The sequence below is a fragment of the Lindgomyces ingoldianus genome, assembly GCF_010093535.1.
Source record: "Lindgomyces ingoldianus strain ATCC 200398 unplaced genomic scaffold BDR25scaffold_28, whole genome shotgun sequence".
Lineage (NCBI taxonomy): Eukaryota > Fungi > Ascomycota > Dothideomycetes > Pleosporales > Lindgomycetaceae > Lindgomyces > Lindgomyces ingoldianus.
In genome coordinates, this window is record NW_022985189.1 from 719,841 (window position 1) to 736,204 (window position 16,364).

Here is a 16,364-nt window from a genome sequence, read left to right on the forward strand (position 1 = left end):
TTCTAAGACTTTTTATACCTTTTATACATAGTCCTCTAGGGTATCCCTTAAATAAATAAAAACATTATCTAAATATACTAGAGTAAAGACATTAAGGTATAAGTTAAGGGCTATATTAATAATGCGCTAGAATGTTGCTAGGGCGTTTATTAAGCTAAATAGCATTACTAGTAATTTATAAAGTCTCTACAGAGTTTTAAATGCTATAAGCTACTTATTTTCTTTCTATATTCTTATTTTGTTAAATTTGTTTTATATGTTAAACTTTATAAAGTACTAGGTTCCTTTTAGTTAATTTATAATATCTTATATAATTAGTAGAGGGAACTAATCTTAGATTATGTTATTATTTAGGGTCTTATAGTCCTAATAGACCTAGATTTTTTCTTTTTTCTTTTTTATAAAAACTACAGCTAAAGCTACTAAGCTGTAGCTTTTTTAAATATAGCCTTATACTAACATCTTATTAATATATTCTTATAAGGCTTTCTTTTATGCTCTTATTAAAAGGCAGAGTTTATAGGTCTTAAGGTTGTAATTTTTTACTAAGTTAATAGTGTAATCCTAAGGCTAATATAGTAGCAGCTCCTCTAGGTCTTTAGGTGTTTTAAACATGTCTTTATAGTCCTTATATTTAACTAGAATGCAGCCTTTGTTCTAGGTTTAGATAACACTAATTTATTCTACATTCTTATCTACCTTAATTTTTTTATAAAGGACTTCTTTAAGTTTTTTTTTTATTAACCTTAATACTTAAGCTTCTAGCTTTTAGTAGAGAAATCTCTAAAGTTTCCTTTTCTTAGAGTAGTAACTACTGCCCTATTTTACTTATTTATAGACTAGGCATTAGTTATTATAGCATGCTAACTAGGTTATGTGTGCGTAGTTATTAGAAGTTTTTATAGTTATAGTTCTCTAGTTAATTACAAGGTTATGCGTTTTAAGCTAATTATAGCCTAAGATTGCGTTATATTTACCTCTTAGCTAAAGAATGTTTATAAACCTCTAGTCTTTTATATTAGAAGTTTTAAAGTCTTTTTTATTAGTTTCTAGGTTAATCTATCCTCTACTATATTTAATTAATAATGTGTTAGTAAGAGTTACCTCAAATAAGTTTTTTTTTATACAGAATAGTATACTTTATTTATCTACTTAATCCTTATCTATAGCAGTAAAGGTACATCTGCTATCCACTAGGGCTAGTCTAGGCTGTCCTCTGTACGTGAAGGTGGTTTTAAGGCTGTGTCCTGCCCCTTATCCTACTATAATTACTGCTAATATGTTGTGCTTAACTTTTTTATTAAGAAAAAAATATAAGTTAATGTCTTATAAGTTATTATTAAACTTATTTTTTCTTTTCTTATAAATTTAATGTTTTTAATTACAGCAGTTAGCTACCTTACATTTATAATCTTTAACTAAGTAATATAACATTAGGTAGTCTTCTTTTTTTGCTACTTTTTACTAGAAATAATAGAACCTGCAGTTGTATTATTCTTTACATACTGCCTATCTATCCTATTTGTGCAGAGGAGCTGTTTAGTAGGTGTAATAATTTATAGTTTTACAGGCTAAGGCTGTTCCTTATTATAGGCATCTATTATAGTTCTTTTTCTATGTAGGCTACTAGCCTGTCCTATGTTTATTATTCTAATGCTTAATGCAATACTGTCACGTGCATTAGTACTAGAGGTATAGACAATTATTAGGTCTATGTAACATATTAAAGGGGCTCTTCTAAGTCTACTAAGAGTATTCCTGTGTCTGTACTATCTAAACAGGGTGTCCTTTTTATTAGTAATTATTAGTACTGTTGTAACAGCGCAGGCAAGACAATGGGTCTAAATGCGGTATAAACGATTTGTAGAATTGTTACAACTATAGTTTTTGTTTCTATAGAGTACACACTAACTATAGCTTTATTGCATTGCTAAGGCCTTCTAGCTAACTGCAAGGCTTAGAAGCAGTATCTTAGGTTTTCTAGGTACTAGCTTAGGGACTTTAAACCTAGCAGGTCTACCTAGTCCTTCTAGTTTCTAGTTTTAGACCTTTATAAAAAACTACTATTATTTTTTTTTATTTATAATGTTGTATTTAACTTTAGCTATGCGTTGTATAATGTTAAATGTAAAGTAGTTGTTGCTAATATTTATCTAGTAAAGCATAACTATGCAATAACTTAAGTAGTTATGCTGTAAACTACATTTCTAGCATTTACATTTCTAAAACTATTAAAAGAGCTCTTTTACTAAAGTGCTAAGGGTTTAGTCTTAAAGGGGGAACTGTTTTTCTTTTTTATAGATATTTATAATATATCTTTAGATCTAAGTTTCTTTTTTATATCTTTTAAGAATTACAAGGTCTTACAACACTATATTAAAGCTACTAAAATTTTAAATAACTACTTTTTAGTACACTTTAAAACAGTTATTTAAAGAATAGTTACTTTTATATTACTAGTAAAGTCTATTTTTTAATCTTTTTAATATTTCCTTATCTATAAGGCTGTATTTAGCAGTAATAGCTTTTATTATTACAGTAGTATTTTTATTCTCCCCCTTCTAGAAGTCTAGGTAATTTTAGCAGAAATGTCCTACTTTTCTATAGTGTAGGCAGGCTTTGTTTTCTAGCTACTTTTGTTATTCCTTTATTAAAGGTAGCCTATTATGTCCTAGAACTTAGCTTTTCTTAAAAGAGGGGCTTTATATATGCTTTACATAACTAAGGTCTATTAGTTCTTTATTATATTATAAAAGCTTTTTTTTCTTAGAAATAAATTCTAGTTTTTAAAAAGTTCCTTTTTATTTCTTTTCTCTTTTACACTTCTTATAGCAGTTGTTATAGGTTATTACTTATGTAATGTAATTTTTAAAAGTAGTTAGCTTATTATTATGCATAAACTTATTCTTTACTATTTTACTTAGCCTGTTATAGAACATGCAGCAGAGGGCTTTTTAGTCTATCTATCTGCAAATAGCTAGTTATTTTCTAAAGCGTGCTGCGTAATTCTAAACTAGGTTGTTTTCTTGTCTTATAGTGTCTAGCTTATTAGCTGCAGTTTTCTTTTTATCTAAAGTCTTATAAATAGCTATTAGGGCTTCTTTAAAGTTTTTAATGCTACTAAATATTTCTTTAGTTTTAGAGATAAGTACTTTACTATTTACCTTAAAGTTTATCTAGTTATCTACATAAGGTTAAAACTAAATTATAGGGAGGCCTTTTAGGTGTAGTCCTATCTAGGATATTATTTCTACGTTAGTCTAAAATGCTTCTTTATTATATTGCATATAGAGGTAATATCTTATAAAGAATAGTTAAAAGTCTTTTAATAATCTTTTAAAAGGCTTTAAAAGAGCTAGTCTTAAAGTTTTTTTAGCTATAATACTTACTTTCTTTATAAAGATGTTCTAAATTTTTACTAGCTCTACTTATAATTTATGTATCTAATAGGCTTAGTTAGTAGCTTCCTAGAGGCTTAAAAGTCTTAAAAAGTTCTATAGTTTTATTATTTTTTATTAAAAGTTAGTAATTTCTTGCTTAAGTTTTTTAAGCTTACTAACCTTATTACTAATTTATTAGAGTTTTTTAATATTGTTCTAAATTAAGTTAATCTGTTCTGCTAGAACAGCTTTACTTTAGGTAGAAACTTCTATAAATCTTAATAGCGCAGCATAAGCTATGTTAGAATCTAAGTTGTGTTGTAAAGTAGCTATACTTTTTAAAGGGGGTAGTGTTTAATGTTATAATTTTTACTTTAAGAAGCACTTAGGTCTAGTAATATTCCTAGGGGGGAAGTAGGGCAGATAGTAGAGGCTAATCTAGTAGGGTGTACAGTCCTACGTACAGGCTATTAGGCTAATGGAGAATGGTTTAGAGCGACTAGATTATAGTTTGCCCTATGTGCAGCAGTAGAGGGGCTAAGGTTAAACAGTCCTAACAGACAAGGTTAGAGGTATATATAGTGCAAGATATATAAATAGTATTACAGCTCTTTAAAAAGCTAAATACTACTTAGTTTATATAGAAAATAAACTAAACATTAAACACACCTTTTAAAGGTTATTTAAAGTAGAAACTATATACATGTGCTAGAGTGCTAAGGGGAGTTAGTAGAAGCTTAGGGGAGCCTGCTAAAAGGGGCTCCTATAAGCTCCCTCTAGCTCCCTAGACTCGCGGCCTGTCCCCTTATTAGATAACGCATTCTTCCATAATCTTAGGTAATCATGCCGCCTCTGTGTCCTCCAATTGGTCTGTAAGCGAGCCTTGCCCCAACTCAGCTAGACTGTGGAGCACTGCGGGTGGAGTTACGCTGGTCCAACCGTAGACTGTAACAAAAGCTAGAAGATTTAAATTAAATGCTAGCTAAGTTAAAAGAATCTAAAACCTTATAGCAACTTATACTAGCTATAAATAAAGCTACAATAGTAACTATATAAGTTGCAACTAGGTAGTATCTATTCTATGTTACTAACTAGACTTTAGAAAACTTTAGTAACAAAAAACTATGTTTAAAGAAGTATAACTAGGTAATTAAAAACGCTGTTACAAATGCTATAGCTACTAGTATAGAATTCTCTTCTTTTGTTAAGCTAAGCCTAGTAGACTTATAGAAACTAGATAAAGTAGATAGTTTACAATTAAACAGTTTTTTTTAATAAGTAACTTAATATTATAACTGTTTTTTTATAATTTAATTAAAAACTGCCTTTAAAAGTTCTATAGTAGCTAATACTAATAAATATTGTAAAACGTTTCTAAAAATAAAAAGGTTAAAAAGTAAACTTCTAAAGTATTACTATTTACACAAAGTAGTTACTCTTCTAGTAGCTAAGCGAAAGCGTAGGTAATAGGGTTTTAAACCTATATGTATATTTCTTTACCTTTCTAGCTTACTATATTTAATAAACAATAATTATATAACTAGTAAAACATTAGATATATTTAACTTATATAATAAAAGCTTAGAAAACTTATAAATCTTAGTGTGTAACAAAGCTAGTTTATTAAAGTTATATTACTATAGCTATAGCTTTTATAGTAATATACTTAAATCTAAACCTAAAGCTTTCTAGCTAGAAGATAATTATTAAAAAAGCTAAAAAAAAAATAAGAAACAACGTAAATGTTAATATAACGTATTTCACAAGCAAGTAGTCTACACATGTGAACAGTCTACTCTAACAACATTTTTAGGCTTAAATTGTAATAAGCTAGGCGCCCTGCCTGTCAAGCCGATAATATACAACTTTCCCCGCTGTACTAAAAGGTACGCACGAGAATACTTAAGCTAAGTATTCTCGCATAGTATAATATATATATAGATAATGCTAGGGCTAGCACTAGCACTAGCGGTTGTCTCTAGTCTAGCCTAAACCTCTTAAGCGAGAGAAGGCCACGTGGTTGACTGTGCCTACCTTGTTATATAAATTACATTTACTTTATAACACCTATATTAATTAATTAAATAAAAAAAATATAATCTGCACTATTTACTTTATGTTACAATCAGCATGCTCAAGCTACAAGCAAGAGGTAGTGTAACCCAACTAGATTAAACTAAGGAGCAGAGGAGCTGCTCTGCGAGTTTAAATATACATGTGTGCCCTTAGCCAAGGCGCTACTTGTTGCGCAAGCGAGGGAGCTGAGGCCGCAGAGCATGTGACGCGGTACGCGCCGTCACACTTTATAAATACTATAAGTTTTAACTTAGTAACCTTACTAGTAGTATTAGTTGCAGCGTTGTTAATTTTATAGTATAGTAGCTAATTCTATGCTACTCTAGTCTATTTTCTTTATATTTTACTTATTATTTAAATATAAATTTTTTTTTTTTTTTTTTTTACACTTTATAGTATAATATAAAGCTTTGTTTACATTTTTAAAGTGTTGTAACTTACTTTTATAAAAAAGTTACTAAATACATTAAAAAGCTATAGCTTACTTATAATAACTTTATAAGTAAATATAATACTTATTTAAAACTTTATTTTATTAAAACATTAAATATTATTTTTAGTTATAGATCTTACACTTAGTAATAGTATATTGTGTAAGTGTAAACTACTTTTAACTAGCTATAAAGTTCTTATATTAGACTTTTTTATAGTTATAGTTATATTAAAATTTTTATTTTAAGTGTTATAGTGCGCTTAATAAAGTTTATAAGTTAGATTATAATAATATAGCTTAACTTAACTTAATCTATAATAGCTTTATACTCTATACTAATTATGTAGCACTTTTAGACTAGCTAGGATTAGTAATAGCTTCAGTTGGAGGTACTAACTAAGGTGGCAACCTTGTATAAATTTGCGCCCCGCAGCGCACCTAGGGCTGATAATAATGTCCTAGCATATAAGAGAGGTTATAAGGCGTAGGTAAGGCCCTTGTAGAAAATTTTAGATTGATAAAAGCTTAACGTTGGCGCTGTTAGAGGGGAAGTTTGTTACATTATAAAAGAAGGCGCTTTATGAATTAGGCAGAGGCAATAATATAAACATAATTTTTAGTTTAAAGAAGATTCTAGACATTTAGAATTAGCTAGAGTAGATTATTTTTTATATTTTATTTTTTATAGCAATATTTATTCGGCGCAGGGGTCTTCTAGTTGCTGAAAATCTAAATATTCCTCATTTGTCTTGCCACATAGGGTGTTTCGCTAAGCATGGAGGGACGTTGTTATTGAGTATGACAATGCCATAATACATGCAGACTCTATTCTTCCTTTCCTCTTAGTTGAGAGTTTTGCCGTAGCTTGTGAATGCATTAATATTATTTAAACTAGACTTCTAAGGCAATCATTTCACCACCGGAGCTTGGTTGGATCGGCGTGATGATGATTTGGAGTCGGTAGGCGTTGCATAGCCGTGTCTAGTGCATTATAGGGTTGGGAGCGAGTTCCTAGGATATTCTTCTGTGGGATTTGAAGCACGATATGACTAAGTAGGAATCCATCTCAAGTGCACATGTATTGTTGGAACTCTGCGAGATCCATCGAAGCCACATCATCCACTTAAAGTCTCGCCGAAGTTCTGTCCCAGCCACCCTCAGCATAGTTCCTTCAATAATCTCCACTCCTGCATCTACATCTCCCTCTCTCCTTCTCGCGTCCCCCTATTCACTGAAGGATATCTCTCACATCTTCCACACCATTTTCACAAACTCTTCTACATCCTCCAGCATCTCTACCGGCTTCTCCAGCGCCCCGAAATGCCCACCGCTGGTGTGCTCCTTAGAGAAGACTAGGTTACAATCTTTCTTTATTAGGCTCTCGATAGGTGGGAAGAGCTCGTAGCGGAAGAAAGAGAAGCCGGTAGGCTTGCTGATAGGGGGCCAGGGGGGCGGGGGACCATTGAAGATAGTGCGGTGGAGGTAGATGCAGCCTTTGAGAGGAGCGATTAGCTGTAGTATTTGTAGGTGGATTGGGGGACCTTACGAGGGAAGCTTTGGGTAAACCAGTAGAGGGAGATATTTGTGAGGATGATATCCATGGCGGGTGTTTCGTCAGTCCACTCCAGAAGTTTCTCCCCGACTAAAATCTAGTTAGCTGATACTTAGCACACAACTATAAATTGGTAATTACTTACTCCAGGCAAGAAGCGCCAGGGGATTTGAAGAGACTACATGGCCGATGGTGCTGGGTCGCGTGCCCTGTTCTAGGGCGTAGGCGGTGTTTGTTTGGCGCCATTCGAGGACGCGTTCGAGAGTGGATTTCTCAGTGCCGGCGAGGGTGGAGGGGTCTGGTAGGTCGAGGACGGGAAGCATGTTCACTATGCCTATTAGTCTAGTTTCTTCCACAAAACAGCTTGGTGAAAAGGAGGAGCTTACAATGCACTCCAACGCATTGTTCATATGAAGTGGCCATTATCCTCGCAACAAAGCTGCCTACGTCTCCTCCTTGAGCAATATACTTGCTGAAACCGAGGTTGATCATGAGCTGGTTCATAATGCGTGCGCTGTCATGCATCGACCAATCCTTATCCTGAGGACCTCCTGAGCTTAGCGTGTAGCCAGGTAAAGACGGTACGATGATGTGGTATGGTTGGTCCCTTGGCGAGTACTTATCCTTCACTAATTGACACATGGGAAGGAACTCGATGAAGGACCCAGGCCAACTGTGCATGAAGATGATTGGAATGGCGTCCTTTTTCTCGGAAAACAGCCCGACGAAATGCACATCAATTTCCTCTATCATCATCATGTAGTTAGGGAACGAGTTGATGTGCTTCTCTTGGACGCGCCAGTCGTACTTCTTAAGCCAGTGGTCTTTAGCTTCGGAAAGCCATTTGTAGGTTACGCCGAAATAGCGTTCGGACTGGAGGTTTTCAAATGTTTTAGGACCAAGTTTGCTGAGATGGAGGAGTTGGCGCCATTCGGAGAGTTCTTGGTCGGGGATGGAAAGGGTGAAGGGCTTCGCAGAGCTAGGTGGTGAGTAGGACATTTTGAAGTTGGATGTCGATTTTAAGGGCGGGATTGAGGAGCTTATATATTGAAAGGGGAATGTGAAAAGCTGGTGAATATTCAGCGATTTTAAAAGCGGGTGGGGTAGCTGATGGATCAAATGTTGTTGGCCAAGGACATTCTCGGTATCTTGTCAGGCGGCCTGCGGTCAGATTCACACCAAGTTTAGCTCTGCATAGAAGCCTGAAGCCAATTATGCTGCTCAAAGTGCTTCAAAGGATTCCTGTGTGCGAAATTATTAGCATGTGTTTAATTTAGGTGCAAGGGGACACAGGAACGGGGATGCGTCCCAGCCGATCACTGAAGAAAAGTGGGATTGGGCCAATCAAGAGCCAGTATTTCTAGAATTGCGGAAGGGAGAGGGCGGCCTGTTCATGCTACAAGGGCGGAGCATGAGCAGGTTTCCAAGGGCGCCGCCGTGCCCAGACAGGATTGTGTGCTGCAGAAACTTGTCGAATTGCATGGAAGACACACGTGCTAGGAATTCGATCATGAACCCCTTGAATTCTGAGTCAAGAGTGTCATGAGCCGCTTAGACGGCGGGCCCGACCCAAGATCGCAGCTCTATCACATTTTGCCCAGTCTCCCCTCTCTAGCAATAAGTAGAGGATCGAAGCATTCCAATTCGCCCAGATCACGTGCCATTACTTTCATCCCATTTGTACCAGATGGTACTAGACTGTTAGGCTCAGAGCCTTTCTGCAATCAATTAGACGCGCTAGGAAGATTATTTTAGCAAGGGGTGTTAGAATGGGGGGAGCACCAAACGTTACCCTTCAGATAACTGAGTCCGTGATTCGTTGAGCCTCACGCTAAAATGCCTGTTCATATGCTTTCTTCGTATTGGCGCCCTGCGACCCCACGGTTGCTCAATTCAGAGAAGCCACAGACGCTGCCCATCATGGTCCTTACATTGCTTGATGCAATTGACTTGCTAGATTACACTTACATCATCTAGGGCCTTAGCCTTCAGTATTTATGCTTCGCAAGCTATGTTTCGCGTGCGTCACACCCGACACCGTTGACCAATGCCTTTATCACCTTTAAGAGTCTGTATGCCCATGCGGGAGGTATCTTAGTGTTGCCTCCGTAACTTCAATCGGCGATATCGGTTTGCCTCTCGATACCAGTGCCGTAAAAGTGTTTGTGACACACCCGCAGCTCAACCAGCTTGTCGTGTTGAGGCGACCAAGATAGGCTTGTGCTCTGTCTGCCAGGAAACACCAAAACGAGGCCACAGAAACCATCTCCGGAACACAAGTGGATGCATACTCTCATCACGTTAAGGATGTCTAGTTCATCGAGGGATAACTAAAAGAGCACGACACAAACAGGCGAAGTGTATTTGCATCCCTCACTAGCGCCAATTTAGATGGCGTCCTTCGTGTTCCCTGCAAATATTCCCGTGATACCCGCTCAATCACTCACGGTGGAGGTACAGAAGGGTCTGAGTCTCGTGAGTGTAGCCAAGCTACTCATGACGAGTGCGACCAGCGATCGCCCAGCCGGGGTTTTCTCCACCTTGGTCACTGACAAGCGAGGAATTACCTGGTCTAGTGTACGCCAGTGAAGAGAGCGCCGCCAAGAGCTTGAAGACAGAAAGGAGAGTGTATCAAAGTCGAAAACCCAATGAGTAAACGAGGCTAAATAGTGGTAGGATAACCATCAAGTGTTACTTTAACGCAAAGGGGGTGCTAGAGACCATACAAGCCGCGCCGTAGCATCTATCACAACGGTCAAACGAAAAGATAATCGCCCTCTGCAATCATCGATGCAGTGAAGACTCGAGATGATGCGACGTTGCTTGAGTACCACATAATTTCGAGAACGCAACCTCATTGACATCACCTGTTTTGAGAGCGCCGTTCCCGGAATCGCTCATACAACTTGTGCCGGAGACGATCAAAGCTATCGGTATGTCCTTTGAAGTATCCAAAAGTCTCACGCCGTCTCAAAGGGAAGACAAGGCCCTCGTGGTCGAGCCAATGCCTGGCATGGTGTGTTCGCGCTTCGCCCATCCCATTGAGCGAGTAGGCTCGTACGTGCCTGGTGGAACAGCTGTACTCTCTTCGACTGCTCTAATGCTTGGGGCGCCTGCAATGGTTATGATTACAACACCACTTCGAGCTAATGGCTCCGTCGCATCAGGACTTGGGTACGCTGCCCATACTGTCGTCGGCGTGAAGCTACCGTGGCTCGACTCTGTCGCATAGGCTTTGGCACTGCGGGGCAGCCTCGAAGTAAATGTAAATGTAGGGCCATAGTATTTCTACTAGAAAACATTCTGTCAATACGCAGAAAAAAATATTTACAAATCCGTCTTTCCATGAACCCCATCCTTCTACCTCTTCCACCCAACTTCCTTAAAAAGCCCTCAACTTCGGTGCCGGCGTCGCCCCCACTACCCCACTACTTGTCGTCGCTGTCCCATTAACCTTACACAGCCTCCCATTCTCATTCGGCAAGCCATCTACGCTCTCCACCACCCAACCCTCACTCCCAACCGCATTTACGGCCCAAAAAACATCTTTCTTGTCCCAGTTCTTCTTAATCTCCAACAACTTTGCATACTTATCCCCCCAGAAGCTCTGTTGCCAATTCGGCTCTAACCGATCCGCTTCATTTAGATAGCTACCTGAGCCCGGAGTGATATCACGCCATTTCTGCATCGTTCCGTTCGTAAGTGCTTTTCTTACGGATAGGATGTCTGTGGTAGAAGACTTGAGGTCCCACCGTCGACCTGTAATGGCATGGAGGACGGAGGTGCGCCAAGCAGGGTTTACGGCATTGTCTGGGTTCCCGCCGCGGGCGAGCGTGGGTGCCATGTTGAATGCAATGATACTTTGACCGGCATCAACGACGTCTTTGAGAGCGCTGAAACTGAGGTTGCGCCCAACTTCTGACGCGAAGTTGGAGCGAGGGAAGAGCCGCGAACCAACGGCTGTTTGGACGTCGGATTGGGATTCGAGCGGGAATTCGGCTTGCCATGCTGGGTAGAAGCCCTTGTAGGAGGTGATTTTGGGTGAGAAGGGGACGTTAAGGGACGTCATTCTTGAGAAGTAAGGTTTCAAGAGTTCGGTAACTTGGGCGGAGGTTTTGTTGGGGGCGAAGAAGGGCTGCATAATGAAGGAGACAGTTGTGCCGTTTGGTGCGATGATGAAGTAATTGTAGATCCCTGCGTCTGCGTTGTCATTGAATCGGTCGACCCAGGCACGAACGGCGTTCCAGAACCTATCTTTTCCGATCTTGGAGCTGTCCAAATTCCAGGTAGCGGCGGAGACCGGCATATCGGGATATGCCTTAACGGTTACGGACGTGACGACTCCAAATGTGCTTCCTCCACCCCCGCGGACTGCGTAGAAGAGGTCTGTATTACTGCTTGAATTTGCTGTCACAAATTCTCCCGTCGGCGTTACCATTTCCACCCCAAGAACGTGGTCAGCAGCCATTCCGTATATCGAGCTGAGGGGAGAGTGTCCTCCACCTTGGATATAGCCGCCCATTATGCCGACAGTCTAGGATAAAGGTTAGGAGGGTGATCTGGAATTTCAACATGCACATACCTGTCCCTCGCCACCGACGACAACGACACCATGGTCATTCGCTGCTTTGTATAATTCGAAAGCTTGTACCCCAGCACCTGCTTTGAATGCTGGTCCCTTGTATCCTGAGTCGTCGACATAGCTATCAAAGAACTGTATATCCTTCAAGCCATGAGTCCAAATGCTCAATGCTGCAGCACCCGCGGATTTCCCTGCAAAGTCGTGACCTGTGTTCTTAACCACCAGTCTCACTCCATCGTTTCGTGCAAAGTTAATCGCGACCTGAATATCCAGCACGTTTTTCACGTTGACAACGTATGCCGGGTACCCTCCTAGTGTACAGTTTCCGCTGTTGTATATGGATGGCGGTTGGCACGTTAAGCCCTGGTATACTGGCGAAAGAATTTCGGTCGGGTCATTGACGTGAGTGTATGAGTTTGTCCAATTCGAGGTCAATTGTTGACACTTGGCATCATTCTGTGCATCCCCGGGGTAGCACACGGCTGCCTGCGGAGTGGCCTTGATGAGAAGGTCAGGCGTAGTCAACTGTTTAGACAACTTCGTCCATGCCTTCTCCGAAGGCCACTTTCCGTCTCCTGGATAATAGCGACACCGGTATACTGTTTTATTGACTGCCGCCGCCTCGAAGGTGTTCTCAAATGCAAACAGTAGCGCATCCTCTTCCGGAAGCGTTTGGAGATATTCTGTCGTCAATTGCACTCGCTCGTACTTGAAAAGCGTTCTAGCTTGCGACGCCGGGAGAAGCGACGCCGCGAGGAGGAGGGAGGAAAGAAAGAGCGACATGTCAGCAAGATGGCGGTCTTGGCCGGGGATCTGGCAATCTTGCAGGACGTAAGGATGTACCGGGTAACTTAAGTCATGCCAATTTTCCAATACGGATAGCAGCGGCACCTAAAAGTTAAGTATGAGAGAGGGCCAGAACAAATGCAGCCGGATGAATTGGTCTTAAAGGCGAGCCGTCACATCATCCTGATCAGATGTGTGAGAGTCCGAAATTTTCTTACGGTGCCTGACAACCTTCCCCATAATTTGGAGATACGCAAGTGCGTCTCCGTGCAAATGAATATCTGCGGGGAGCAGGTAGCATGGACGCCACGTTTTATTGGGGTGGTGGCTGCTGGTTGGTGGCGGAGGATTTCCATTCTTCCAGATTCGAGTAACCGGGTATAAGGTTGTTCGAGAATCCTCGCTATATTACTTGCTTTAATCTAGGTAGGAGTGCACGATTGAAGTCTTGTAACCGCTGTCGCCAAGAGGTAATGGTCTCGACGCTGCGTTGCAAAAGTAGGCCACACTTGCTTGCGTGTAATTATTACGGTGGCATTTTTGAGGTGAATGTACGAGCGTGTAGTAACATTAGCGAGAGCAGGCACTATAGCGGGTAGGATTGTAATGTGCCGGATGTGCCCCGGTTGAATGTAATATACTCGAGATTATTGGTTTAGCGTCTCCCGATCACAAAGCGCTTTCGGAGCGTGTGTCACGTGCGGGCGCGGCCGCTTTCGATCGCAGACAAGCTTTTTTGATGTGAGGATCAGATGAGCTTAAATCTGGCGGGTGTCACACATACTTGTGTGTTGGAAATACGACCTGTCAATTGGCCCTCCATAGTAGGTGGCAGATGGAGCACTTCGTAGACCATGGCAATTACCGAACGCGAAGGCGAGCACTTAAACTTTAATATTTGCACCGTTCCCGCCCGAAATAGTGTTTTTCTCGTCCGTGTCCGTTGTTGTCTCGCCCACCTCGATATTTGTATCGACTCTTTCTTCTTTGCGCTGTAGACCCTTGTCTTTAATGAAAACCATCAGCATGAGACATCCACCAATGCCCGCCACCCACATGATGAACACACTTCTCGAAGCCGAAGCGTACGCATCGAGAATGTGGTCATGCGTTGCGGAGTCTAGTTTCGTGAGGTTCGGCGTCGCGAAAGTGGATTTGTGTACAGCGTCTAGTACAGGCCTTGGTAGGTGTGGCGGCAAGTGTGACTGCAGGGAATTGGAGAAGATGGCCGAAGATATGGCTAGACCAACGGCTCCGCCTAGTGAGCGAATGAAATTCCGAGCCGAGATTACTACCGCGCGATCGGACTTCGTCGAATGAGCTTGCGCAGCAATCAGGACTATATGTAATTTAAGTAGTCTGCGCATACGTAAACGAAGGCCCTGACTTACTCGGCTGGAAAACGCATCCTACGCCCATGCCTTCCAGGAATAGGATGAAGGTGATTGTTGCAATGGGTGTATCGCGGCCGAAGAGTAGATGCAATCCTGCCATGAGAGTCCATAGGAAGAATCCAGTCCAGATGACTTCCCCATAGCGGTTCATCCGTGAAATGTAGAAGCCGGAGGACGTAGAAGATATCGTGAGTCCGATCACTATCGGAAGTAGCAGCGCAGCGGAGGTCATGAGAGACAATTGTCTGGCTGACTGATAGTATACAGGAATGAAGTAGAGAACCGGGTACCAAACAATGCCAATGAGAAAGTTCTGCACTAACATAGCTGCTAGAGGAGCGTTTTTGAATAGACGAACTTTCTCACATCAGTAGAAGGTCGAGTGTCGAGTAGGGACAAGGCTAACTTACGAGGTATCATGGGCAATTTGGCCACCTTCCATTCGTTGAATATGAACGCCACGAGAAAGAAGCCGCCAAGAGTTAGCATAGATATGACCATTGGGCTGTCAGGATGGAATTGGGACCCAATACCGGACACGGGGATCAGTAGTAGGACAGTGCCGCCGGAAGCGAGAATAATGCCCGCCCAGTCGACCTTCGCCACCGTCACGCGGAAGTCTTCCTTGGGCATATTCTGGGGAGGGAGTCTAAAGAACAGCACGGCGGCAGCAAGGACCGAAAGCGGGCAGAGCAAATAGAAGGTGTCCCTCCACGATGTATGCTGGGTGAAGCCAGCCGCTATGAATGGCCCGATAGTGTTACCTAATCCAACGCAGGACCCAATAATGCCCTGATACCTGCTGCGACGTTAGCAGTGCGCTACAGTCTCTTTGGGAGGCTTCCTTACTTTCCACGCTCCTCCAAAGTAACGACATCTGATACTATCATCATAGACAAGGCCATGATGCCACCGTTCGCCATCCCTGCAATGCCCCGAAACGCGTACAGCTGAGGCCCGGTTTGAGCAAAGCCACAGAGGAGGTCTCCTACGGCGAGAAGAAGCAGGCAGGCGATGATGATGACTTTACGGCCAAATATATCTGAGAAGCGGCCGTACAGGACCTGAAAAGCTGTGTTGGCAATCAACGATGAAGTACCCGCCCATTCCACTGTTGAAGTACAGTCTAGCTCTCGCCCAATGGTTGGCAAAGCAATGGCGATAGAGTTCTGGTCAATAAATGTAACAAGGAGACCGAAGGCAAGAGCCACAAAAACAATGACCAATTCACGTTTCGGCAGAAGGTTCGTTTGGTCGTGGATGCCAATGGCATCTGCGGAAGCCATTGTTGCAGCTGGGGGAAGGAGTGGCTGCGGGTGTCTGGAGAATGTGACATGGATAAATTAACAAGCTGCGCGACATTTTACTTCTTTATGGAGATCTTGGAGAAGTTTGCTATCGTTAGCCGGGTTGAGGTGTCCCACTTTACAGCAGGGGAAGCTAGTTGACAAGTGCCGATAGCCGTGCAATCTGCGGAAATAGGCCATGTTGAGTCTGTACTTGGCATGAGTTTGAGGGAGATGAACTACCCTATTAGCGAAGGCGGTGGGATCACAGTGGTGCTTCGACCAGAACAGCACAGGATTGAATGTTGACTACAGAATACTTCAGGAAAGACGAAATGCATTCGAAAGGAAATCGCCAAAATTCTCATACCACGCGACGACTTGCTGAAAGCGACATGGCTTGAGATGCACCTTTTGATGGGGGCTGGTGCTGGAAGCTAGTAGATCAGCCGAAGCTGTCGGAAAGTTGACGAGCATGGGGCAATGATAGCGACGAGAAACACAGAATACCAAAAGGAGATCCTAGTACAAGGGCCTGTAAGTTGAGGAGGACTGGTGGTGATGGCAGGGAGTACATTCACTTCGGAGTGATATTGTGGAGTTTTTATCCGAAGCGCCGAGATCGGAGGGGTGATGCGAGCTCGATTAAGCTTAGCGCGCCATGACACTGCGACTCGGAGTGCTTGCTTCAGCCTCAACGGTATGAAGTGCTGATGGATTCTTGGAGCGATATGCCAACGCTAACAGTTTGGCTAAGGTTGCAACCCTCCGCCAAAAATGGCAGAGTATTTCAAGACATCAAGCAGACTGTGAAGACCCACCTGCGCGGAACTAGCCGCACCTCGGCACTTCGATAATGTCATCGCCAACGCCCC

At 41.5% G+C, this 16,364-nt stretch overlaps 4 protein-coding genes across 4 annotated transcripts; 1 reads left to right on the forward strand and 3 right to left on the reverse strand.

The window, feature by feature from the left end:
- Positions 1-6,907: 6,907 nt before the first annotated feature.
- BDR25DRAFT_291713 (epoxide hydrolase-like protein) lies at positions 6,908-8,523 on the reverse strand. The gene is made up of 4 exons (XM_033688608.1): positions 7,828-8,523; positions 7,587-7,769; positions 7,436-7,531; positions 6,908-7,382 (listed from the first exon to the last, which is right to left on the reverse strand). Exons 1-4 carry the CDS (start codon positions 8,438-8,440, stop codon positions 7,135-7,137), a joined length of 1,140 nt encoding a protein of 379 aa, XP_033544575.1. The 5' UTR covers positions 8,441-8,523; the 3' UTR covers positions 6,908-7,134.
- A 1,826-nt stretch (positions 8,524-10,349) lies between these two features.
- On the forward strand, positions 10,350-10,634 carry BDR25DRAFT_171319 (uncharacterized protein; the record flags this gene model as incomplete). Its single annotated transcript, XM_033684135.1, has 1 exon — positions 10,350-10,634. A coding segment is annotated over one exon (285 nt), but the record flags the coding sequence as incomplete, so codon positions are not given.
- A 126-nt stretch (positions 10,635-10,760) lies between these two features.
- BDR25DRAFT_374584 (FAD-binding domain-containing protein) lies at positions 10,761-12,806 on the reverse strand (the record flags this gene model as incomplete). The annotated part of the gene is made up of 2 exons (XM_033697336.1): positions 10,761-11,975; positions 12,024-12,806. 2 exons carry the CDS (start codon positions 12,804-12,806, stop codon positions 10,824-10,826), a joined length of 1,935 nt encoding a protein of 644 aa, XP_033544577.1. The 3' UTR covers positions 10,761-10,823.
- Positions 12,807-13,693: 887 nt separating this feature from the next.
- BDR25DRAFT_374590 (MFS general substrate transporter) lies at positions 13,694-15,528 on the reverse strand (the record flags this gene model as incomplete). The annotated part of the gene is made up of 4 exons (XM_033697337.1): positions 15,053-15,528; positions 14,614-15,002; positions 14,201-14,560; positions 13,694-14,148 (listed from the first exon to the last, which is right to left on the reverse strand). The coding sequence occupies exons 1-4, from the start codon at positions 15,487-15,489 to the stop codon at positions 13,694-13,696; spliced, it is 1,641 nt and encodes a 546-aa protein (XP_033544578.1). The 5' UTR covers positions 15,490-15,528.
- Between the last annotated feature and the right edge of the window lie 836 nt (positions 15,529-16,364).

What these genes read in the sequence shown, in the direction of transcription:
- BDR25DRAFT_291713 (XM_033688608.1), bottom strand. Translation starts at nt 8,440, where the DNA reads ATGTCCTACTCACCACCTAGCTCTGCGAAGCCCTTCACCCTTTCCATC. An exon ending in ACAATGCGTTGGAGTGCATT is followed by an intron (nt 7,770 to 7,827) that starts GTAAGCTCCTCC and finishes TAATAGGCATAG; the next exon opens with TGAACATGCTTCCCGTCCTC. An exon ending in CCTGGCGCTTCTTGCCTGGA is followed by an intron (nt 7,532 to 7,586) that starts GTAAGTAATTAC and finishes ACTAGATTTTAG; the next exon opens with TCGGGGAGAAACTTCTGGAG.